At 36.6% G+C, this 24,850-nt stretch overlaps 1 protein-coding gene across 2 annotated transcripts; it reads left to right on the top strand.

The window, feature by feature from the left end:
- Nucleotides 1-576: 576 nt before the first annotated feature.
- LOC121326774 (long-chain-fatty-acid--CoA ligase 3-like) lies at nucleotides 577-23,839 on the top strand. 2 transcript variants are annotated; one of them, XM_041270257.1, is made up of 16 exons: nucleotides 577-729; nucleotides 1,438-1,526; nucleotides 7,548-7,976; nucleotides 10,391-10,568; nucleotides 14,718-14,824; nucleotides 15,467-15,605; nucleotides 17,117-17,267; nucleotides 17,916-18,042; nucleotides 18,392-18,463; nucleotides 19,210-19,349; nucleotides 19,521-19,693; nucleotides 19,941-20,015; nucleotides 20,776-20,964; nucleotides 21,622-21,736; nucleotides 22,142-22,299; nucleotides 23,114-23,839. In XM_041270257.1, the coding sequence occupies exons 3-16, from the start codon at nucleotides 7,626-7,628 to the stop codon at nucleotides 23,269-23,271; spliced, it is 2,133 nt and encodes a 710-aa protein (XP_041126191.1). In that variant the 5' UTR covers nucleotides 577-729; nucleotides 1,438-1,526; nucleotides 7,548-7,625; the 3' UTR covers nucleotides 23,272-23,839. The 2 variants fall into 2 exon arrangements, with proteins under 2 accessions (XP_041126191.1, XP_041126192.1); XM_041270258.1 differs by lacking the exon at nucleotides 1,438-1,526.
- The last annotated feature ends 1,011 nt before the right edge of the window (nucleotides 23,840-24,850 follow it).

Genomic DNA, 24,850 nt, shown 5'->3' with positions numbered 1-24,850 from the left:
ACACTGGCACAGAGCCATGGGGAACATAATTACACAATAAAAAGAAAAGAAAAACTATCCCATAGAGGAGTTTCCGTAGCCCCTATCACATGATTAAGTACCATCAACATCACTGAGTGATATGATACTGAATGGATTAGCCAAGGCCTTAGACACACAGCTTTGTACCTACTCAGTTAATTAACCTTGTGATATGTCATGCAGATTTCGGCTTCAAAAACAGTTGCCGTGGGCCATTTGTTTTTCGGGCATCATCAAGTTCCCATTGCTTGTTCATACACTTTTCTTCGTGGATAAAAAGTTCCACCAACTGCATTTCAAAAGAGAACTGTGCGTCCACTTTAACGTGACACACTTATTAACTGTGTCCACGCAGCAAAGGAAGGCGTGAGCTGTGGAGCTGTGGAGTTGTGTTTTGTGAAAGGGCAATGCTGCCGCGCTGCAGTGCTCAACCAGCACGGCTTTCCTGCAGGCTGGATGACCGTGAGTAACCCCCTCACTGCTCCTCGGTGACATCAGAGACCGGCCCCCAGTAAGCACCACCTTCTGCGGACCAATGAGATCGCAGCTTAGCCTGAAGACTATAGCCACTTCCGGCAAATAGCAGGCCGGTGCCAGGAGGCAAACAGTATAGTTGATTTGGTAAATATAAATAGATAGATGCATATTAGATTTTAAACATTTTAGGGTTATATTAATTAGCGAAAGGCCCCGGTTAACATCCAGCAGGTGAGTGAGATTATCGTTGTGTTTTAGTGTGGCCGTGTATCGTAAGGAGTGTGATGCGGCAGTACCATACTGCGATATTTTGTGTAATCTGATATATTTATACATATGGATGGATGTGTCCTGAATGCGTAGAAAGCTTCTCTCATATTAAGTTGGGCACACAAGCACGATACTACAACAGTAAACTGCCTTTGTCATTGTGCATGCATTCGTTTTTACTAGTTTACTATTTAATAAAATTAACCACATTAAGTATTACAGTGGGTTTCACAGGATTAGCAAATGATGGTATGTTGTTAACTTGAACCGGTTACACGGAGATTGACTTCGGATGAACAGCTGTATTTTATCTAATCTTAAGAAAATATTTACGTTATGCTTTTCTTTAGCACGATTCCATCGCCGATAAATAGACACAGGTCTACCTACTGCAGTACTTTCATTGATTCGGTGCGTTTCATCGTGTGTACCAGACGTTATCAGTGTACGGAGTAAAGTAGGTTTGTTTATGGAGCAAGGGTTTTACAACCAAATAGGCCGTTATAAAGATAATGTAAAGCCAACTACAGCAGCTCGTTTTTTTTTTTTTTTTTTTTGTATATGTAAATTACATTTTTAAAACGTTTGTCTATTAATTTGTGGATAATGGTAAGGTTTTGGACAACATAGAAGCAAATTAAAGATAATTCTTCCATTTTTCATCCACAGGTTTCTGGGATCTAAACAAAGTTTACTGCAACAATGCAGTAGTATCTTTGTTTTCTGCAGCTTGTACCATGTCACTACACTAAGGCCCTGTGAGTAGTAACTTGCTGCTTTAAAACCCCAGTGGTATAGGCCTAATATTAGAGCTACTGTGACTCCTACATTGAGATTGCGTTGGAAGGTCGGCTACAACGCAGCTATAGACAACATGGGGTGCAGTTTCATTGTCAGCTCTGAACCTAGCTGTACCAGATCCCTTCTCATTGGGCACCTCCTGTTTTATCAGAGGAGGAAGTCGGTCTCGGTATTCTCCTATGCATCTTGCAAGTGTTTGATTTGCTGTGTTTATGTAATGTTCCAAAAACTGTATTACGCAGAGCACAGACTTTAGTTTGAACTGCGTATTTACTTGCAATACTGTAATTGACAAAATTGGAAAGAAACAACCATATTTGCATGAAACCCTAGCAGTCCTAATTCCTGAGAGAATATTCTCAACCACGATTCAGAAGATGGAGATTATTTATGAGCTGATTTTCAAAAGAGTCTGCACTTAAATATTTTTCATTCTTGGAACATGAAAACATGGTAGTGCAGGTAAAACAGGAGTCTCATGCAACTATTGCTGTTGCACACTGGGTGGCGCACTTATTTATCAATAACAAAAGATATTACAAACCAAAACTAACCTGCTATTAGGTTCAAACATGCTTTGCTATCCAAGGACACTACTTGCTATCCTCTCCCTTTGAGTTCCTGCCTTGAACTGAGTTGATCAGTCAGCTTGTGCTTTTTATACATGTGGCCAGGTTAGAGTGCTAATTATTTATTTATTCCACACATTTCTGTTTATTCCCCTCCAATTAGGTTACGTCTTCCATTGAAACACACACCTTTTCCCATACCTTCTGCAAGGTTTTAACCCCTTATTGTGAGGTGGACTTGCATGCATGTTGTACAGCAGGGGTGGCCGAAGTTGGTCCTTTCACGCCTGGTTTTCGTTCCAACCCTGTTCTAAAATGGATCCAATTAAACCTGCATCCAGACCCTAAAATAGTTATTTATTTGTTAAACCTGGAGCGGAATAGCCCTTCAGGACCGTGATTGGACACCCCTGTTATACAGTTGTTTTAGTTTAACTGGCTCTGTGCAGTGTGCTGTACAAGTACAATAGGTGAACTCCACTTGTATCAATGTTGGTCTAAACGTACAAGAATCATATCAAAGACAAATATGTTAAAGTAGTATAGCGCTACAAAGGGCAAACCACCAGGTGAAACAGGAGAACAGAGATGGTTCAAAACAATTATCGGCCATGAAAACTTAGCAACTTAAACAAACAAAACACAGGATAACCGTCATAAGCAACATGATACAAATTACTAAGTAACGTTTCCATACCGTGTATTTTTATTAACTAATGACTGATAAGGTAGATTTATTTTAGGGCTGTCAGTGTGTAAGCCTCATATGCTGTTGATATAATACTGATGTCTTAGTGTTTGGTAGACATCTGTATCAATGATTATCCTACTGTCAGTGTTGTCCAGTAAAAAAACACCCTTTCATTGCACCGCTGTTCTATCACACAGACCATGCTTTCATATAGTGTCAAGTTGATACACTGAGCTGTATTTTGAGTCTCTCAATAAATTTCCATGGCAGGTGGTGTCCAGTTGAAACAAGCCATTTCTCTGCCACTTTGCTTAAACCTCTGGACATATCAAATTGATAAAGACCTCTTAACCCTTTTCATATTTCTAATTGATTTTTATAATATGTCAAGCATGTCAAAACCCTTAAATACATTGCTTTAAACTTAATTAAAAAGGCATACAGCACTTACTAGACTTAAATTGCAGCAGCTGCTTTTAAAACTTTGGTGGGTGTGTGTGTGATGTAAACAGATGGTCCAAAAATATGTTTTAATTGTAGTAGACACAGATTACCTGAGAGAGGCTTGTTTTTTAAATGTTATGACTACATTACAATATATGCTGGAGTAGATTCGGATTCCAGTACTGAGATTTTGTATTTTATTTTATGGAGACGTTCTCAATCTGGTGGAGTTTGTTGGTATTACACCATCAACCATTTGCTAAATACTGTTTCCATACCATGTCAAAGATTCTTTATATATATATATATATATATATATATATATATATATATATAGTATATCTTATATATATATATATATATATATATATATATATATATATATGTTCTGGAGCGAGGAAGGCTGTAGTGGAAAGTTATAGCTCTGAGGGAAGGCTTTTGTTACCGACACAGGGCTATAATACCCAAAGCCGCAGAAGGTAACAATAGTCTTCCCAAGGGGAATTTCATTTTCTACTATGATTTGAGCCTGCAGTACATATTTAATATATGAATCAGACAAGAAAGTGAGGCAAGGTTGTATAGTAAATATGACTATATATTTTGTTTAAATATTTTGTTTAAATAATAGAACATGTTTTTGAAGTTCATACTGCATAGCTATCAAAGTCTTTTTGGCGTGCAGCTCTCCGTCTGGCTTGCTGACTGCTGCATAATACAGTTATATTTGTTTACATCGTTGAATTTCAGAAAGTCAGAAAACAGTGACAGTGATGTTTTAATCACGCTTTGGAGCATCTTTCTTTTGTAGTATGTTTTTAATTCATTTTCTGTTAAGTCACAAAATTGGTGTTCAGAAGTTTTTTCATTCAGCCATTTTCTCTTAGAAGTGAAGGACGTTCCTTTGAAAAGGGGCGGAACTGATGGTGATGTGAACCAGTCACATGTCAGAGGGAGACTGTTGCCTGGTGATGTCAGGATGTTGGGCCAATATTTCAATCTATTTTTGCTCTTATGATAAGGTTTTAACTAATCACAGGCCTTAGAGCATGTATGTTGTTTATCTGAAACAGATTTTTTTTTTAAATGTATTTCTGGATTTGCTTGTTCTTGAAAGCATTGTCGGCACTATTTGACTGGGGTCTAATGAAGGCCTGCTGCATGATTGGCTGAACTATACAATCCTAGCTTGTAGACAGGTTGGATGAAGGTGATGTAACAGGAATGAAGGGCAGTTAGTTGATTATTAAAAGGCAGAATTGTATTATATTGGGTTGAATTTAATAATGCAAGTGTTGTCTGCTGGCTGAATATTTGAAGAGTATTTGCCAGGATAATCCAATATATCTAGAGTAGAGGTCACAGTGTATTTAAAGTTCTAGCAAACCTCAGGCAATGCTCTCCCAGTATTTCCATGTTGAGTGAACAAGGTCGTATATATATATATATATATATATATAGTTATATATATATATATATATATATATATATATATATATATATATATATATATATATATATATTTTCCGTACAATAAAAAGCCCTGATCTAATTGTGTTGAACACATTGTGTAACATGTAAGTTTATTTGTATCCAAATGATAAATAGCCTAATAGGATTACCCCTGGGGATCTTTAGTTTGTTAAAAAAGTTGTATTAACAATGTATAACATAAAGAGGCTTAGAACTAGTTTTTGCATGTACACCAATTTATTTATTTTCAGGAGTTACTGTACCTGGCAGTGTCTCGTCCAACAGAGCTGTCTGCAAAACCATTTTGATGGTTGACCTGCTGTAACTTAACCCTAAAATGTGTTGTGTTGTTGTTATCAGTTTGCTTTTAGCATCCGCAACAAGGGCAAGAGTGTAATCAGATACGTTCCTGTAACAAACTAATTAAAGATTAATACCAATTATTTATTAACCAGGCAGATAAAATGATCTATAACTTGAAATATCAGTCAATCATAGACAATACCTCGTTTGCTTTTGGGTACTGGAGTAATTGAAAGAGAATGCAGCAGTTCATATGCTACCAAAACTCAGTCAGTTCACACTTTTTAGACGGCAAGTGACCATAGAACTTAGACAAATGTCTATTACATTAGTGCTTTCTCAGTTTTAAAAATAATTGTGTGTGGTCATGCATGAATGGTGGGTGGATGTTACAGCATGCAGTATATCTGTACTTGTATGTATGTGTCAGTGAATCTTTTTAGTGGTGACTCCTACTACCCAGATGAAAACAGATTACTAGCTGCTCTGGCAATTAGCTTAGTTAAGCAGCACACCCTTCCAAGTAAGAAGAAAACTATTAATGTTTTTTTGTAAGGCCAGATCAGATTAGCTCACAAGCACGTTTTACCTAGTTTTAAGAATTAGTATTACTAAAAGTCTGTTTTTCCTACTGCCAAAGGTTGCACTGTAGTTTGTAATCTTGCTGGTTGGCGCTGTGTCAAAGGCAGCATTGAAAAGCACAATGAGAGCTGAACAGTTGTGTCCAGCAGCACTGAGAGCTGCAAACTAATCCCCAATCTCAGTGTAAGAGTTTGCTTGTGTGTTATGAACCTGACACACTTTTATAACACCTTTCACTGTTTCTTAGAGGCAATTTGAGATACAGACTTCATGTATGGCATGCAGGGTTACAGTATATAAACATCTCAAGAAGAACCTCTGTAACCTAATGTTGTTGCTGTTTTGAAGTGAATTTTAGGTTTCTGGGTAATGGAGATCAAACATTATTTGTTGTGTATTGCTGTTTTTTGTAGCAATAATAATAATAATAATAATAATAATAATAATAATAATAATAATAATATAAAATACTAGTGTTTTACATAGATCAAAACAATGTAAATAGCTTTTGGTTCCTTTAGAAAATAATTGAATGACCATCTTTATTAGTCTTACGACATATCAGAAATATATATATAATATTATATTATATATCATATATATATTTATATATATATATATATATATATATATATATATATATATAATATGAGAGAGATTGTCATCATCTTCTTCAGCCTTTTTCAATCCACTGCTGGATGAAGGCCTCCCCAAGATTCTTTGACAAAGGCTGTCTGCTGCATCCATCATCCACATTGCTCCAGCGTGTTTCCTAACTTCATCTTGCCAACTTCCTGGAGGTCGTCTTCTTGGTCACTTTATATTAGGATCCAGTCTAGTATCTCCCTCGTCCAGCGATGGTCTTTTCTTCTTGCTACATGTCCGGCCCACGCTACCATTTCAGTTTTTTCGCTGTTATAGTAACATTGCATAGTTTTGTTTGCGCTCTTATCAAGGCCTTCCTTTTCCTATCTCTCCTTGTTATTCCCAGCATGCATCTTTCCATTCTCTGTTGAGTTGTTTGTAATTTTTTTGTTATTTTTGCATTGAAGGTCCAGGTCTCCCATCCGTAAGTTAGCACTGGCAGCACGCATTGGTTGAAGACTTTCCTCTTGAGGCATAAGGGTAGTTTCCCTTTCAGAACCATGCTTACTCTTCCAAAGGCACTCCAGCCCATTTTTGCTCTTCTGTTGATTTCGCACGTTTGGTTCTCCATTGCCAAAACTAACTGTCCTAAGTATATGTAGTTATTGACTTCTTCAAGATTGATCCCATTGGCTTCAATTGCCTGTGGAGTGGTGACCTTTCTGACACGCTGTCAGTCTCTGCTACGTTATTCTTGATTCTCTTGTGGACAATGAATCCAATGCCTCCCATTCGTCCACCTGTAGTGCCTCGGTAGAAGAGAAGATGTCAACTCTTGAATTCTAGTAGTCGTTTCGTCTTTTCTCCATACTTCGCTTAGTCCTACGATGTCCCAGGTGATTCTTCCAAGTTCTACCAACTCCTTGAAGTCTTGCTTCACTTAGAAGAGATACATGGCCAGGGTCAGTGTTCCGTAGCAGCTTAAAATAGTAACCTGGTGATTCTTAGCAAGGGCAATGAGGGCAATTTTTTTGTTTGTTTATCATAGGGGGTTGGCCATAACTCACCCCGCTGGCCAGGTGGGTTGGTGAATGTCCTTTCCACTTTGGCCTAGTATGTTACTCAAGCTTTCACAGCAAGGTTGAATCTGCCAGAGTCAGGGGACCCCGCTGTACTTCGTCTTGAAAACCCGTTGTCACCCTCCTGCCACTTTGAGGTGGTGGTTGGACTTTAGATCCATATTTAGATATATATGAATGAAACTAAATTATAAATTCCTAAAGCCTTCTGTCTATGTGAATATATAGCTTATTGTTTATTTTTGTTTACAGGTAAACAACACGTTGCTACATTGCCAGTCCATCTGAACGCTGTAGAACCCTCTTTGCCTGCTTTAATCAGTTGCAAGAATGAAGTTAAAGGAAGATCTCAACCCTTTTCTTTTACAAGTATTGCACTCGATAATATGGGTGTACTCTGCTGTAACTTTTCTGCCATGGTACTTTCTGTCTGGAGGGAGTCAGAACCTTTCACGGGCCAAGCGAGTTAAAGCGAGACCTGTGAATAGCACCCCTGGGAGCCCCTACCGCTCTGTGAACAGTGTGCACTGCCTTGCCTCAGTGCTGTACCCGGGCTGCGACACCCTGGACAAAGTCTTTGAATTTGCCAAGCACAGATTTAAGGAAAGGGACTGTCTTGGAACTCGGGAGCTGATCAGTGAGGAAGACGAGATCCAGCCAAATGGGAAAGTTTTCAAAAAGGTAAGTACAGGAAGTCTTCAAAGTAAACCTGCCTGTTTGGTTTAAGTCTTCTTGTCAGTGTTGTATGCCACTGCTAATTAATTTGGCTGTATGCTTTTTATGGGGTATATGGCACATTTTGTATGCCGTTTTAGGTTTGTTTGCTACCTGCAAAGCACAATATTTATGTGCTTCAAAAACATCCTAGACCAATAAGGCTGACTTATATTATATTATATGTAAACTTATGGAAACTATAATCCAAAAATGGAAAATTACCTATATGGTAACAGTATCCTGGGACACAGTTAGCATGGTTTTAGGAAAGGGAGATTGTCTGTAACTAACCTCCTTGATTTTTTTGAGGATGCAACATCGACAATGGTTTATTTCCAGAAAGCTTTTGATAAAGTCCTGCATAAAAAACAAATCTCAAACTGAATGCAGTAAGGATTCAAGGAAATGCATGCACATGGATTAGGGAGTGGTTAACATGTAGAAAACAGAAAGTACTGGTTAGAGGAGAAACCTCAGAATGGAGTGTGGTAATCAGTGGAGTACCACAGAGATCAGTATTAGGTCCTCTGCTCTTCCTAACCTACATTAATGACTTAGATTCTGGTATAGTAAACAAACTTGTTAAATATGTAGACGGCACAAAATAGGAGGAGTGGCAAATACTGTTGCAGCAGCAAAGGTCATTGAAAATGATCTAGACGGCATTTAGAACTGGGCAGACACATGGCAAATTACATTTTATATAGAAAAGTGTAAGGTACTGCATGCTGGCAATAAAAATGTGCATTATAAATACCATATGGGAGATAATGAAATTGAAGAAGGAATGTATGAAAAAGATTTAGGAGTTGATGTTGACTCAGAAATGTCTTCATCTAGACAATGTGGGGAAGCTATAAAAAAGGCCAACAAAATGCTCGGATAGATAGTGAAAAGTGTTGAATTTAAATCTAGTTAAGTAATGCTAAACTTTACAATACATTAGTAAGACCTCATCTAGAATATTTTGTTCAGTTCTGCTCATCTCGCTACATAAAGGACATTGCTGCTCTAGAAAGACTGCAAAGAAGAGCGACAAGAATTATTCCTGTATTAAAAGGCAGAAGACTACGCAGCAATCTGATTCAAGCATTCAAAATTATAAAAGATGTTGACATTGTCGACCCAGGGGACTTTTTCGACCTGAAAAAAGAAGCAATCCATTTGAAGTTAATCCATTTGAATCCCTGCCGTGTTTTTAAATGTAATTATCTGTTATAAAATTTGGTGTTTTAGGAATCTGACTTTTATAGTCATTTTGGATTGTTTAGTGCATTCAAATGATGTCAAAATCATATTGCCCTGTATTTTAAAAACTGCCTTATTAGTGGTGTAGTAAACTTGAAAATGAGCTAGAGGGCACTCAACTACTGCATGAGTTTGAACTAATATCAAAATGATTGTGAATTGCTAAAGCAAAAATACAATTTAAAAACCTGTTGTACGGTGGTTTGAGCTGCTAGTATAATATAACTTATAGTGTACAAGACATAATATTTATGTAAGTGAGCTGGTATTGTGCGTTAAATTATTGGGTGGCCAGACATTGAAGATAGTGTATAAGTTACGGGCAAACTCCGAAACTGGGCAATTCATGAATTGCCCAGGAAAAGTCGAAAATCACAAAGGTCTTTCATCCAGGGTTTTGCCTGGGCAGATCTAGGAGTGCCCAACAATGCCTGGTTTAAGTCCAAAATGAATCTCAAAGATCTTTCATTTTATGTTTTCGACAGAGACAGAGGTACAATTGAAGAGCTTGTTTGACCCGCCTACCTGAGCAGCATCATTCACTTGCCTCATTCATAAAAACTACACAGGAAGTCCGGTTTCAGAAAATGGGCATAAATTTAAAAATGTATTTTTATTGACGACATGACTTGTATAACATATTTAATAAGACATGACTAATTTGTTTTAAACAAATTATTACAATCTAGATATGTGTTACGTACTTAACTCTTACGTATGTATATGTATTACGTACATGCTGTCACTCCACTAAATACACTCTCCAACTCTTAGAACTCTTGTCATAAACACTGTCAAACAGGAATCAGATACCATTCATGTTCTGCCCAGTAACTGCATCCATCTCTCAGAACAGGAATCAAGGAACAGAGGGAGTGATTCAGACTCTGCCCGAGAAGCAGTGGCAGACCGCGGTTTGTCCGGACAAAGCCTGAAATAAGTTTTTTTTTTTTTTTGTTTTTTAAAAAAAATATTATTTAGAGCTTTGCCCAAAGTCAGTGGGCAATTCGGGAATTTTGCCCGTAAAATATATAGTAGTTGTCAGGCTTATGTACAGTATGTAATATATGTGTTATGTGGCTCATGAATTCAGTTGCAATTAAAACATCCTATTTGTATTCTCCTTGCAGGTAATCCTTGGCAGGTATAACTGGCTGACGTATGCGGAGACCTATCTTGCTGCTGCCCACTTTGGGAGTGGTCTGGCAGCGCTGGGGCAAAAGCCAAAGTCTAATATTGCCATCTTTTGTGAGACAAGAGCTGAGTGGATAATTGCTGCACAGGCCTGTTTCATGTACAACTTCCCTGGTAAGTAAATCCATTTTAAGACTGATTTCTTAAATGCTTTCTAAAAAAAAAAAACAGCGTTGCTAAAAACGGATTTGAGAAAAGTAGGGAAACAGATGTGTGTGTGTGTGTGTTTTTTTAAGTTGTGTTTTATTTATTTTTTTATTCTGCTTTCTAAAACGGGGTTTCACAGCTTTTCTTGTGGTTTTTCTTTCTAGACTAGTACATAATGCCTGTTACATGATTTGTTTTGTGCAAGGCAAAAGAATGTAATTTGAAAAGCCTCCTTTCCTCAGGTATAAAATGACCAGTTTAACTTGTATGCTATTGTTCACTTTTTAATGAACTTATTCAACACTTTATCTTTGGGTGGTAGTTGGATTAAATATGTACCAACTAAAGCAATGTTAAAGTAACAAATACCAAGTTTGACCTTTATTTTGTCGCCGTTTGGTTTTGAATCCCATATTTAATTATCAGTATTAATATGAATATATACATACATATAATTAAAAAAAAAAAATCTGGTTAGTCAACTCTTCTGGAATGTGAAACATTGTAATAGAGGGGTGTTATGTAAGTGTCCTGCTTCCCTTTTTTTCCTGACACAAATGCAATTTTTTTTTTTTTTTTTTTTTTTTTTTTTTTTTTGAGACGTGCTTGATTCTGCTGTCAGACACACTGTTTACTGTCCTTAAGCCCTGTGTAAACATACATGAACTTGGCTGTCTTGCGAAGAAACAGATTTCTTTTGTCAACATCAGATGTTCACGTAGCCCATCACATGAGACCGGAAATCTTGTTAGCAAAACATGGTCCTTAGCATGGTTTGTTGGCTTTCCCTCCTCTGATTGGACAGACGTTAAATTGAACCTCATTTGAATTGTTCTACTTTTGTCAACTTTCAGCTAATTTTACACATGTATTTGTTGAACCAAAAAATTATGGGAGGGGGAAATGCAAAAAAAGATTAAATCAATCAAAGTATTTAAATATCTGACATTATAAAGTCCATTGATACTAAAGAAACTTCATCATACAGCTCATTGTAGCAACAGTTGCTTAGTAATTAAATACAGCTGTTGAAATAGCCAGTTCCAATTATGAGAAATGACTCTGAAGAATGATTAAAGCTGTGGTTCACGTCCATGATGAAAGACTCAAGAACTCTGGCTGCCATTCCACTGGCTGCAGACTTTTAAAACTATTGCAAGCTCTATGACGTTTGACAAACTGCCAGACTCAATGACTGCGTCTCCAGATGCAGCTCGGACAGATATTCCAAACAGACCTGTAATCTTTAAGTGTACTCTCACAGGAGGCCTGCCATGAGCTCGTACACGTATTCCAGGCAGCCCTGCCTGAGAAAGTGTTAGGTGTCTCAGCCTTGAGCTGGTGACTCGCAGGTCAGGGCTGGTTGTTAAGGGTTTGCAGCTGTCTCCTCTCGCCGCTCTCGCTGCTTTCTCCATGACGTCAATATATTGACTTGAAAACTGCAGTATTACTGTACTCTCTGGGCAAAGCTGAAGGGAATTGCATTTCTTTAGCATCTGTAGCTCCTTTAGTCTCCTATAGCCTATCCTCCAGTTACAGCCTCAGGGATTTTTTTGCATGCCAAAGTGACCTGTAGTGTATATCCAATCCGATATTCGTCTTTGTTAAAGAGTAAGTAGCATGGTTCCAAATTATGTAGTGTTACACATCCCCATGTGTTGCTACAACTGTTTAAAGAACATGCCTGTCACCCGGACAACTTTTTACACTTATAACTTTATACTCTGTTTCAAAGCTATTTTCAAAATGGCAGCTCTGGTGCACTGGGGTTTGTGATTCTTCTTCTAAATCACTGAAAGAAGAGAGATTTACAAGTGCTGTGGCTTATCTGTTTCGTACCACATCATGGATCATTATTGCTGTGTTATCTGTTTGACAATGTGGCCAATAATCCTGACACTGTCATCAGTGCACAAGAGCAACCATTTTGAAAAGAGCTTTGAAACTGAGTTTAGTTATAAGTGTAAAAAGTTGTCGGATGTTAACAATGAAAATGTTATTTAAACAGTTGTAGCAACACGTGGAGATGTGTAACGCTATATTTTTCAGAACCCCACTATTTACTCTTTAATGTTTAGAAAGGAAATAATTAACCAAGTTAATAAATATTGAATATAAAACATATGTTCTGAAGAACAAATTTCATCATCCTGTTTATTGCAAGGACTGCAGTGCCCACGTAAAGAGAATACAGATGGAAGATTTTTTGGAACTGTTAATACCTTTTTTAAACTGGTGTGTTTTGGATAAAAAAATAAATGTCTAGACTCTAAAGTACAATTTTCCTGGTGAACCACAGAATACTGTGAAAGCTTAATTGCTAGGTATTAAATTCCTATGTCTAGCGATGAGAAATAGCAGACGCTGGATAATAAACTGACCTCGTAAGACCTGAAAAGAGATAATACTAGTAAAAGTAAAAACTCAGCGCACACTTTGCAGAAGGAAGAAAAGTAAAACATTTTCATATAGTAAAGAAAAAATCTAAATTTTTCATGGGTACATCATAAATGTGTGTCAGTTGAGTTTCATTGTGAAAACAAAAAGGGGAAACAGGAAATGCAAATGAATCGATGGTTCATTTCTCGGTTGCTTAAGGGGAAACACAGTTTTTGAAATATTGTTTATGGTGCAGGGGTCATTGGACTGAGCTGGGAGAGCTTGTGGGAACTAGTGCAGACTCCTCCCCTCTACTCTGCTCCCACCAAATGAGAAGCAGCAATGTGCTGGGCCATGTGCATCAAAACAATATGTCACTGGGGTTTTACGAATAGTTTTGAATATTGTGTATTGCAAATGGACTAAATGGAATGTGCTGTATTAACTGCAGACCTATATTTATCCACATTGTATTAACAAATACATTGGCTTCCCTGTAAATATTTGCTGATACCTAAGTCGATGAAGTATAATGTAATGTACTGCTCAGGCAACAGGAATGCCCATTTTATTGCTCGGTATTCTTTGTAAGGCACCAGGTTTAGGTTCAAGATTTGGCCATATTTTTTTTGTATTTGGTTTTCATTTCTCCATAAAGGAATGTAGATTGGCTGCAGTGTGTGAAGCACAAGGAAGACAAGTAAAGCGGCCATCTGTTTTTATTATAATGCCTCAGTACAGTAGTCAGAAGTTACGAGCCCTGGAGATCAGTGCACAGCATGAGTAAGCCACTAAGGATTTGGTTGTAGAACACAGAGTCCTTTAGTTTTAATACAGTGCCTTTTACTTCTTTATTATAGCAGATTGTGTGTGTGCTTTTTTGTTTTGTTTTGTTTTTTAACAACATGAGCACATTTCATTCTTAAAAAAAAATAAAAAAATAAATCCAATTAAATTAAGACATTCATATAGTGTGACAAATACACAGTTCCCAAGATAATCAGACAGCATGCCATAACGGTTACTACTGTAAGTGCATCAGAAGACTTTGTGCTTGGCTACTGCTTGCCAGTTATTAGTATTCTAATTGATCACTTTTAGTCCTATTGCAACTGTTTCACCTGCAACTAGAACCCAGCACCAGTGTGTTGTTTCCTGTGACTTGGATTGCAGATGGCTTGTGGGTCTCCCCAGCTCAGCAGTTTGTTGCTGTGCTGTTATCTGCCAGCTGTGATGTGTCGTGGACTGCATGACGTACCCAGCTTTGCTCTGAGACAGTCCCTCAGAGTGCAGCTCAGATGTGGGATTTCTAGTTACGTGCAACAGGAGATGAGCTATTAATTATGCTAAATGCATGATCATCAAAAAACATGTGCTAAGCCAAATTAAATGTAAGCACATGTCCCTTAATAATGGGATTGTTTTATGAAGAGGGGAACCTCGAGTAAGTTTAAAATGAAGAATTAAAAACTATGACCTTCGTTAGGGCATGCCAGTTATTTAGACAATTAATGAGGCCTCAATGAAGTCCCTATTTGTTGACCTGTTTTAAACAAGACTCAGGTGTTATTACCCTGCTACTGTTTGCTGTGCAGTGTTGAATTGTTTGGTTGACCTGAGTACTATGCAATAGAACAGTTTTCCTGTACACTTTACTGTATTCTAGCAAGATAACAGAAAGCAATCTTCAGTGATTTTTGGGTTTTGATCCATTTTGACTTTATTTTCGATTTCCAGTTGTTACCTTGTATTCAACCCTGGGAGGACCAGCTATTGCACATGGATTAAATGAAACTGAGGTCACTCACATAATCACCAGTAAAGATCTTCAAAGCAGACTGAAGGTAAACAAAGTCACTGGTCAGAAAGTAAATATGATTTAATTTGATTGTGTGAAATTCTTCTAATGGAAACTATGTGCACACTGCTAAGAAATTTAGCATCTTGTGGTTTTGTTGTACCTTGTAATAGATTTACTAAAGAAGTATGTGAAATGGTCTCTGTGAGACTTGGCCAAGTCCTGGTTAGTAAGGCTTATGTAAAGCCAGAACTGCACTGTGCCTCAGCCAGCTGCGTAACCTAATCTCAAAGCACGCTCCTTACAGACTTCTACGTGAAAAGTTCAAGTAAATCGTGTATTCTTTACATAGGGGACAGAATTCAAGTAAAATGTTAATAGAGAATTCCCACACTAATATCATACAAGTCTAAATCTCGTATCCCAAGGATTGTGCTGCTTTCTTATGGTCTGCTTAGGGCTTTTACTAGTGAGCTAATGCATGTTTTTGATTGGACTGTCCTCAACAGTATTTGTTAAGCAAGATAAACTTTACTGGTTTACTGTATATATTAAATTGTTGTAGAACAGTGAGCAAATTCCTGTTAAGAGGTCCGATCAAGACTCTTTAATTAAACATTTTTTTAAATGTATTTAGTACATTTAACAGATAGGAACAATAATTGTTTAACTGCTGATTTATTTCTAGGCAATCGTGCTCCAGGTTCCAAGGTTACAGCACATCATAATTGTTGATGATAAGCCGACTGCATGGGCAGACTTTCCAAGAGGCGTAACTGTTCACAGTATGGCAACGGTGCAAGCACTCGGGGCCAAAAAACAAAACAGTAAGGGTGGTTTTTGGCTTTATCGTCTTACAAAGCGCTCCATGCAAAAAACAAAGCAAGAAAACAATCCATTGTTTTGAAAAAAAGGCATTTTATTTCTTTGTTCTATGTCCACACACATTAAGAGTTTCTTGAATACAAAGAAAAAGCATGCGCAAATTATATAGTTTTAAAATGATGGTTCGACCAGGGGTTCTATTTCTGCATGCTTTACTTAATCCTACTGTCTTTTTGTTTGAATTTCCTTGGGCTGTTCGTTTTGGCAGTCTGTTAGTCAGTGAATTATCAGGAGGCGTGATGAGCCCCAGCACATCTGTGGCATATTACAAGCAAAAGGGAAGAACTAAACCGCACTTTTTCCAGCTGATTTAGCTTGGCACTGCTGTTTACAAAGGGGTGGTTATTGGGCTCTTGGAAACCAGTTTGAATGGGTGGTATGAAAGATGTTTACAAGTATTGCAGTAAAAAAAACTTGGGAGAGAAAAAAGGGAGGGGGTGGTTTGGGGAGGGGGTCAATGGGGGGAGAATGGGAATGTTCTTATGTATACATTTGATGCATTATCATACGTAGATGCATCTCAGTTCTCAACTAAGAATTTGATCACAAAAAAAAAAAAACAAAATTATATATAATATAGTGTATTTTTTTTATATATATATATAATCTTATATATCTATATTATATATATATATATATAACGCAGTATTTCTAAGTGTGTCGGACACTCGGGACATAGAAATTTTGTGCTAGCATCCATCAATCTTTCGAACCAAAAGAACATGTGTGTACTCATCGTACCAGGAAATTTTAAAGGTAATTTATGCTGTGATTCTTTTCAATTGGTCCGTCGAATTTAATGCTGTGATTTCTTTTTTAATTTTTCTAAAGTCTAAGAACAGAGAATTGCTGGCATTTCTATAATTTCTAGTGACCACCATCCATACAGTGTGTGTGTGTGTGTGTGTGTGTGTGTGTGTGTGTGTGTGTTGTGTATATATATATATATATATATATATATATATATATATATATATATATATATATATATATATATATATATATATATATATATATAGTTACTTCACGGAGGCAGTACATGATATAATTATTGTCTTATACAGCCAGGATCCAGATATTGACCTCCTTTGTGAACATGTAATTGACTTATGTACACCTCAGGTCTATCTATATGTTACAGTATAATCCACATTCATTGTGGCATCTGATTTGGGGTTTCCTGGGTGCTGTCAACACTTATACAACATGACTACCCCAAAAGTGGTGATGTCCAGTTAGAGGCTGCCTCATGGTTTAGTCTTAGATTTGTATTTGCACCAAATATTGCTGCAATGTTAGAATAAGTGCATATATGTGTTATCATAGTCACTTAACAGTAACTGAAAATAACATGTGCATGTGCAAGAGCATGGTTTAGCATATAAGAAATCCAATCTTTTTCCAAGTTCTGTTTTTTTTTTTTGTTTTTTTTTTTTTTTTTTTATTTGGTTAGTGTCCAAGCCTCCAAACCAGCCTGTAACTTCAGATATTGCAGTCATCATGTACACTAGTGGATCCACAGGGATACCAAAGGGAGTGATGATTTCTCACAGCAATCTCATTGCTGGCATAACCGGAATGGCTGAAAGGATTCCTAACCTTGGGTATGGATTACTGTGGTTATATCCTCTCTGCTTGAACAGTTTTTCGGTTATCTAGGACTTCATCAAAGTTAATTCAAACTGAGTATTTCTAGGAAAGTGGGGGGTGTGGAGGGGGGGGGGAGGGTTATACAGTATGTTCCTCACATACAGTATAACAAAACCAAAACTTTTAAATATGTTTGTATAACAAAGCCCAGCCAAGTGAAACACAACTCAGTTACACTCAGTCATCATGAGATAGAGGAAGTATTTATCAAAGAAATGGTAAAATAACCTTGACGACACAATAGACACAATAAATAGTAATACAAATATAGCTGTAAGTTAATGCAAACCAGCATTTAAGTAAATGAAACCTTAGCAGGGAAGAACATCAGTTTTGTTTCTAGCTAGTGGCCTGTTCAAATAACCAGGCAAACCACTGCTTTATGCATATATTTAGAGTAATTGAGTGTCGTTATATTTTACTTTCAAAGCATGTCACTGGCCTTTCCTCCTGTATTCTAACTATATATCCAGAATTTGCATCTACTGTGAAGTGCAAATGATTTAGTTTTTTTCCTTAATCCACCATTTGAAGCACTTGGTGTGAAGCAATTTGAAGTTGTCTTGCTGCCATATTTAACAGTTTCTTTTGTGTTTTAATAGCAGGGAGCAGGACACTTACATTGGATACCTGCCATTGGCCCATGTGCTAGAGCTCAGTGCTGAGCTGGTCTGTGTATCTCACGGATGCCGTATCGGCTATTCATCACCACAGACTTTAGCAGATCAGGTTTGCTGGACGTGTATAAACTTAACGTTACCGAATGCTACCTTTTTATCTTGCATTTCCATGTGCCTGCCACAAAAATCTTGACTGATTTATCATGAAGCTATTTAAATAAAATATGTTGAACCAAAGATTTTCTTTTTATTTAGTACTTTTTTTTAATAGTTTGTGTTTTGTTACAGAATCTTGCTCAGACATTTTTCTGATGTTGCAATGCTAGGAACACACATTATGTTTTGTCTGATCTAATATAAAAATACAATAATTATCTACAGTATTTTGCTTGCTTATTTTATTTAAGAAAAAGTTACAGATTTCTTAAATTACTATTGAATTGTTTCCTGATTTTTAGTCAACCAAAATCAAAAAAGGAAGCAAAGGAGATACAAGCGTATTGAAGCCCACCCTGATGGCAGCTGTACCAGTAAGCATGCTTTATTGTTTGCCCCCTCAAGACTCAATGTGAATTGTAAGTTTTATATTGTGTAATACCACATGTAGTTATTGTTTTACAATCAATTATTAAATTCCTCATAGTGGGAATGCAAATGTAGTATTCTCACAAATCTCTCTCAATTCCTGGATGTACATTTTCTCCAGACTTTTCTAATTGGTTAGCAGATCACAGATGTCATTTTTACATGAGAACGACAGCTGTGGCTTTGCAAATACTTGCTTGTTGCATGCTATGTAAGCAAGATAATCATGTCCCTCGGTTTGATATTTCGTTTATGCACTGTAAATAAGTCAAGTTGTAATTTACAAGGGAATCTAAAATTTATAATCTGCTTTTATTTTGTTTTGTTTTGATGAACACGTTCTCTTGAGTATTTAATGAGTTAGAAAGAGGCATTGCATGGGAAAATCGCCTGTAGCATTGTTATCAAATTAAAAACAAGAACTACGTATGGCAGTTATATTAGCCATGCTGGAATACAAGTTCAAATTCAATACAAGGAAGTGAACTGGTGTCACTGACACCACTGCTGGCATTCTGTGGTCCCAGAGTTGCACAGCATAGATACAAGAAGAGTAAAAGCAATGAATAAGTAATTGAGTGGATATTCTCCTTATGCATCATAATAAATAGCAAGATGGTCAGCTAACAACTAAATAACATTATGGTATATTGTGAACACACACAAAATATAATACAGTTTTGTCACCTAGGAAATTATGGATCGCATCTACAAGAACGTTATGACAAAAGTGGAAGAGATGAACAGGGTACAGAGAACCCTCTTTGTTCTAGCTTACAATTACAAAATGGAGCAGATTTCCAAAGGCTACAGCACCCCACTGTGTGACAGGTATGCAGAATATCTTGATTAATATATTTGTTTATACAGAAGATGAATTGTGCTTCAAAACAGAAAGCCAACAGTATCCTAAATAACAGAAGTGAATCTAAAGCAAACCTGTACAAGACAGGTTATTTTTTTAATCACTAAAATCTATCCGTCTGTATTTTTTGTTTCAAGTTTTGTTTTCCGAAAGGTGAGATCTTTACTTGGTGGAAAGACCCGTGTGCTTTTGTCTGGTGGGGCCCCTCTGTCAGCAGCTACCCAGCGATTCATGAATATCTGTTTTTGCTGCCCGGTGCTGCAAGGATATGGGCTCACAGAGACTTGTGGAGCAGGAACAATTAGTGAAAGTGAGTCCTTTATGTTCCATTAAGGACAGTCTCATTACCCAGCCTAAGGGATGATATGTTCTTTATTGTTTAATGATGACAGTAAAGCATAATTAATAGGTGCTAATGCTCTAAAGGTCATAACATAAAGCAGAAGTAATTTGACAATGAGAACAAATGTCGAATATTATAACGTTTGAAAGAAGTCTAATACAGTGCACGACTAACCATTCAATTGATTTATTTATTTTTGTTCCATTGATTTCAGTGTCGGACTACAGTACCGGTCGTGTAGGAGCTCCCTTGGTGTGCTGTGAGATCAAATTGAAGAACTGGGAAGAAGGTAAGAAGATACTTGCAGCAGAGTTCTGTAGTCTGCAGGGATCCCTGTTTTGTTAAAGTGCAGGATTTCCATGAGCAAAACTGGCCCTTTGGTAAACCAAGAAAAATGCATGTGACACATGGATGAGCTTTATAAATGCATGGCTCCTCCTTCTCTAGCTGAAACCAATAAAAAAAGGTTTTTAGTGGCAAGACAGGTGTGTTGCTAGCAATGCCTGATTCAAATTTAAAATTGTGCAAATGTTAAGAGACTTATGTAAAGCTTAGGTAGCCAATTCCAGCGATGTATGACAACTGATATTTGGCTTATGCATAAAAAAAATCCAGTAGCTGATTTTGATGAGAAACTTGGGGGCTTAATCCCTAAAAGGTTGCTCTAGAAACTCCTGTGTATGATATGAACACAGTAGCATTGCTGCAATGTCTCAGTCTATTCAGTTCTCTGAAGGACTCCTAATAATCAGCAATTTATATATATATATATATATATATATATATATATATATATATATATATATATATATATATATATATATATATATATATATATATATATATATATATATATGTATGTGTGAATGTAATGTCAAATGTACATTCTTTACAGGCGTTAAAAAACGTCCGCAAAGCTGTTCGATCTAAATAGATCGCAGAGCTACGCTGTTTAGATTAATAGATTAAAGGATCAATTTTATGATTTAAAAATCATGAAATACATTATTTAAATATTTAAAATAATAAATAACATTTTCTGCCTCTAGGTGGCTATTACTGCACTAACAAACCTAACCCCAGGGGGGAGATTCTGATTGGTGGTCCAAATGTCGCCATGGGATACTACAAAAACGATTTGAGAAACAAAGATTTCTTTGTGGATGAAAATGGCCAAAGATGGTTTTGCACAGGAGACATTGGAGAGTTTCACCCCGATGGATGCCTTAAAATTGTCGGTGAGCACAAGACTTCAAGAACAAGGCTAACGTGTTTCACTGGTATAATTGCTGGCATCGTCTTTGGAAAATATGTTTTAGTATCACTGTCCAGTAATCTAGGAGTTTGGATGTGGGGGGTCTTAATTGTTACACACGTATTGGTCAATAAAAATATTAAATTGTTATTAATGTATTGCTCCTTTTCTGCAGGTTGCTAAGCATTGCATGCTATTTTGTTTGATAACCAAGACTTTGGGTCAGATATTGCTCATTACTAACTTGAGTATTGCTTTATTAGAATCTATAGTAAATGTTTTCTCTTCCAGTGACTGGTGGCCTGCAGTGCAAAAAATCTTGCCCTTATATACTGTTATAATTTTTTAGTAGAAGAGAATAACGCAGTCTTCTTAAATGTATGTGTTGAAACACCTCTTTCCCTGTTAATTTCCTTTACTAAGGCACACTCAAAAAAAACCCGGTAATCGGAGCATTAAGGAATGTAACCTGCACTGATGCATCTGTTTTTTCCAGTGACTGTAGAGTGGACTGTAGTTTGTTTTTTACTTCGGTGAAAGCGAGTCAACGGAGATGGTAGGCATGGTTAGAAACTGAGCTTGCATTGTTCCATGAAAGTGTTCATTTTTTTGCTATCTTTCTTCCTATTTTTTTTTATAGACCGTAAGAAGGATCTGGTAAAACTTCAAGTAGGAGAATATGTGTCTCTAGGAAAGGTTGAAGCGGTTTTGAAAAACTGTTCATTAATAGACAACATCTGTGCATACGCAAACAGGTAGGCAACCAATAAATATCAGAATGTTAAACAAGTGTAGTTCAGCAAACCAACACATGCGTTCCAAATGTGCGTCTCTCAAGCATAGAAACAGATAAAGAATTATGTTGGAATTATTGGCAGTACATTCTTTTTATTTTTTTTTATATTATAATAATAATAATAATAATAATAATAATAATAATAATAGTCGTCATTTATCTGACATTTTTATCCAAAGCGACTTACAGACTAGAAGGTGAACGATGAACAACTGCTGCAGTCACTTAAAATAGGATCATTTGAACCACTTCCCACAGGTGTCTTGATATACAGATTTTTTAATTTTCTCCAGAAAATCTTTATGAACTCAACAAAACTACACATCTTGTCATTGTAATGCATTGCCTTTGTGTTGTGTTGCAGTGATCAATCCTACGTGATTGGCTTCGTTGTACCCAATCAGAAGCAGCTTCTAGCCCTTGCAGAACTCAAGAAGATCCGTGGAACCTGGGAGGAGATTTGCAACAACTCTGAGATTGAGAAGGAGGTGATAAGGGTGATGGCAGAAGCTGCTGTTGGAGGTAAATAACCATGAGTATCATCTAATCTCAAACATCGGGGGCCCTATTTTGAAATCAGCAAAAACATTTCAGACTAGCAAGGTATATCTGGGTTGCAGTAAGGAGCAATTAAAATTTAGTTCTCTGAGTTTCCTGTTAGTTTTATACTTTTTAAAATTCTAAACATTTCTGTCTGAAAGTTGTCCTCATGGGCTACTGCAATTTTCTGACAAAAGTTTTGTTGATCTAGAAAAAAAATAAATAAAATTGTTGCAGTAACTTTTTTCAACATGTTGCCCCTCTCTGGGAATGATTTATCTCTTGTAAAAACTCCAGAATCAGTAATGATATATGGAAAAGAAAGCAAAGACAATTTGATTCCATTGACCCAGGTCAGTTTCACACGCCACTTTAAACAACTACAGATGCCGCCCACCAGTGCTTCCTGACAGTGGGGGTGTCTTTAATCGTTTTGAATTGCATGAAACCTGGGAAGCTGGAATTGACTGACTTATTCTGAATTTGTTTTTGGAAATGCATTTCATATCACATACCTAGAACTACTGCATAAAACAAATTTACACAAAAGCAATGGATTAATACAGCGCACATTTTATATATATATATGTCACCCAAGTACAGCAGTATGGTTTCAAAAAGTTTTTCGCTTGGTGTTTTTGTTTGTTTTTTCCTCCTGTGAAACATGTTTGTGTGTGTGGATTCTGACATGCAGTATACTTTTGGGATATGTCTTTCCCACCCCCTGGGCTGTTATATATGCATTCAATAACTAAAACAAGCGCTGATAATTCTAATATAGCTGTATGTTTTAAAGGCAAATTGGAGAAGTTTGAAATTCCAGTGAAAGTCCGTCTGAGTGCAGAGCCTTGGACCCCAGAGACCGGTCTGGTCACAGACGCCTTCAAGCTGAAAAGGAAGGCGCTCAAGACTCACTACCAGGATGACATTGAGAGAATGTGTGGAGGAAAGTAAACCTCTCTACCATGACAAGCTCTGGTCCGACAGGAAATACTTGAATCGCATTATACATTTGTGACCAAAAAAAAAAGGGAGGGGGGCAGTGGTTTTCCCTCACCTTTTGAAACGCTGGATTTCTGTCTTTGTGTGTGGATGTTTTCGCAATCTTATGTTGATTAGGGCAGGTTCAAGGCAAAGTTTTATGAAAAGCATTCAAAAGAAATTATCATGACTTGTTAGAAGATTAAAAAAAAAAAAAAAAAAAAAAAAGACAGTTTTCTGAGAACTCAGATGATTTCCTCCTGAGCCTTCAAGTCTGACGTAACACAAAATGTGAAATTAGATTATATGTAAAATAGGGTGCAATTTGGGTTATGATATGTGCAGAGATAAATTATAAATTAGACGAGTTAGTTTATTTTGAGCCCTCCATAAAGTGTGTTTAGATGTGTGGGAAGATCAGTGTTTAAGCCATGAGAGATCATTTAATGTAAATGTTTACAATTTACTAAATGTTTGTAGCTTTGTGATGAGATTATTGTCAGTTTTTATTTTACCTTTGTGGAAGACAATCTTTTAAACCCTTATTCACAATGTATTATGTGCCTGTCGCAAAATGTTACCTTGTGATTTTTATCTACAAAATTAGATTTTAGCTGGATTGGGTTTTGTTCTGTTTTGGTTTGGAAAGTAAGAATGAGGGAACAAAAAAAAAACAAACAAGAACAGCAACAGTAGTTAAATCGGTTGACATTTGCTTCAGATCTAAATAAAAATCTAATTCTTAGCATAAAATATACTGGATTTAGGATTTTCTTCAGTGATTAGGTCACAAATGGAATTACATTTACCAGTGTCTAATAACCAGAGAGAGGTGTCCTGTTTTTTAAATGGTTTTATTTCAGTATGCAGTTAAAGATGTGGTGATTCAATAGTCAGATTGATCGAAGGTGCATTGCTTTTCACCGGCATAAGCATGCATGTTTTAACCACCCACTATAATTGCATAAAGTAAATTGGTCTGGTCAATAGAATAAATGTGCCTGCAGGTCAGGAATTATTTAGAAAAGCCTTCGTAAATAACCTGTGTAGTAAAGTTAGCTGACTTTCTAAACTTTTTACTTTTGGATTATTGCTACCATTATTAGCTCAATTTCTTGACATACATTTTGAATTGGTATTTTGAATTTGAATTAAGCCCATCACTCTTGATGACCTTGTAATGTAAGGGAATGAAGGCACCTGGTAGAAATCAGAAGTGTTAGTTACTCAAACCGTTTTTGCAAATGTTATGTCCAGATTTTCTTTGTAATACGACAGCTTTTACTTACAAAAGTAAGTTTGTGCTTATATTAACTTTAATTTACCCTATACACAAGACCTAACAAACAATGCAAGCCATGCGTGCAATACACACCATTTTTTATTTCAATACTAAAATGGATACACTGGTTTTCCCACAGTGCATTAATGTTTAATGGGCGAGGATTTTGGAAAACGTGCAAAATGATATGCTAGGCACTTGCAGTTTTTAAACATTATTTATTGCACCTATTTACATGCATTGTAATAAATATATATATTTGTATTGTGT

This window comes from Polyodon spathula, chromosome 14 (assembly GCF_017654505.1).
Source record: "Polyodon spathula isolate WHYD16114869_AA chromosome 14, ASM1765450v1, whole genome shotgun sequence".
Classification (NCBI taxonomy): domain Eukaryota; kingdom Metazoa; phylum Chordata; class Actinopteri; order Acipenseriformes; family Polyodontidae; genus Polyodon; species Polyodon spathula.
The sequence above is the reverse complement of the archived record's forward strand: the minus strand, read 5'-3'. Positions and strand labels throughout refer to the sequence as shown.

What these genes read in the sequence shown, in the direction of transcription:
- LOC121326774 (XM_041270258.1), top strand. Translation starts at nt 7,626, where the DNA reads ATGAAGTTAAAGGAAGATCTCAACCCTTTTCTTTTACAAGTATTGCAC. An exon ending in TTTCATGTACAACTTCCCTG is followed by an intron (nt 10,569 to 14,717) that starts GTAAGTAAATCC and finishes TTCGATTTCCAG; the next exon opens with TTGTTACCTTGTATTCAACC. An exon ending in CCCTGATGGCAGCTGTACCA is followed by an intron (nt 18,464 to 19,209) that starts GTAAGCATGCTT and finishes TTTGTCACCTAG; the next exon opens with GAAATTATGGATCGCATCTA.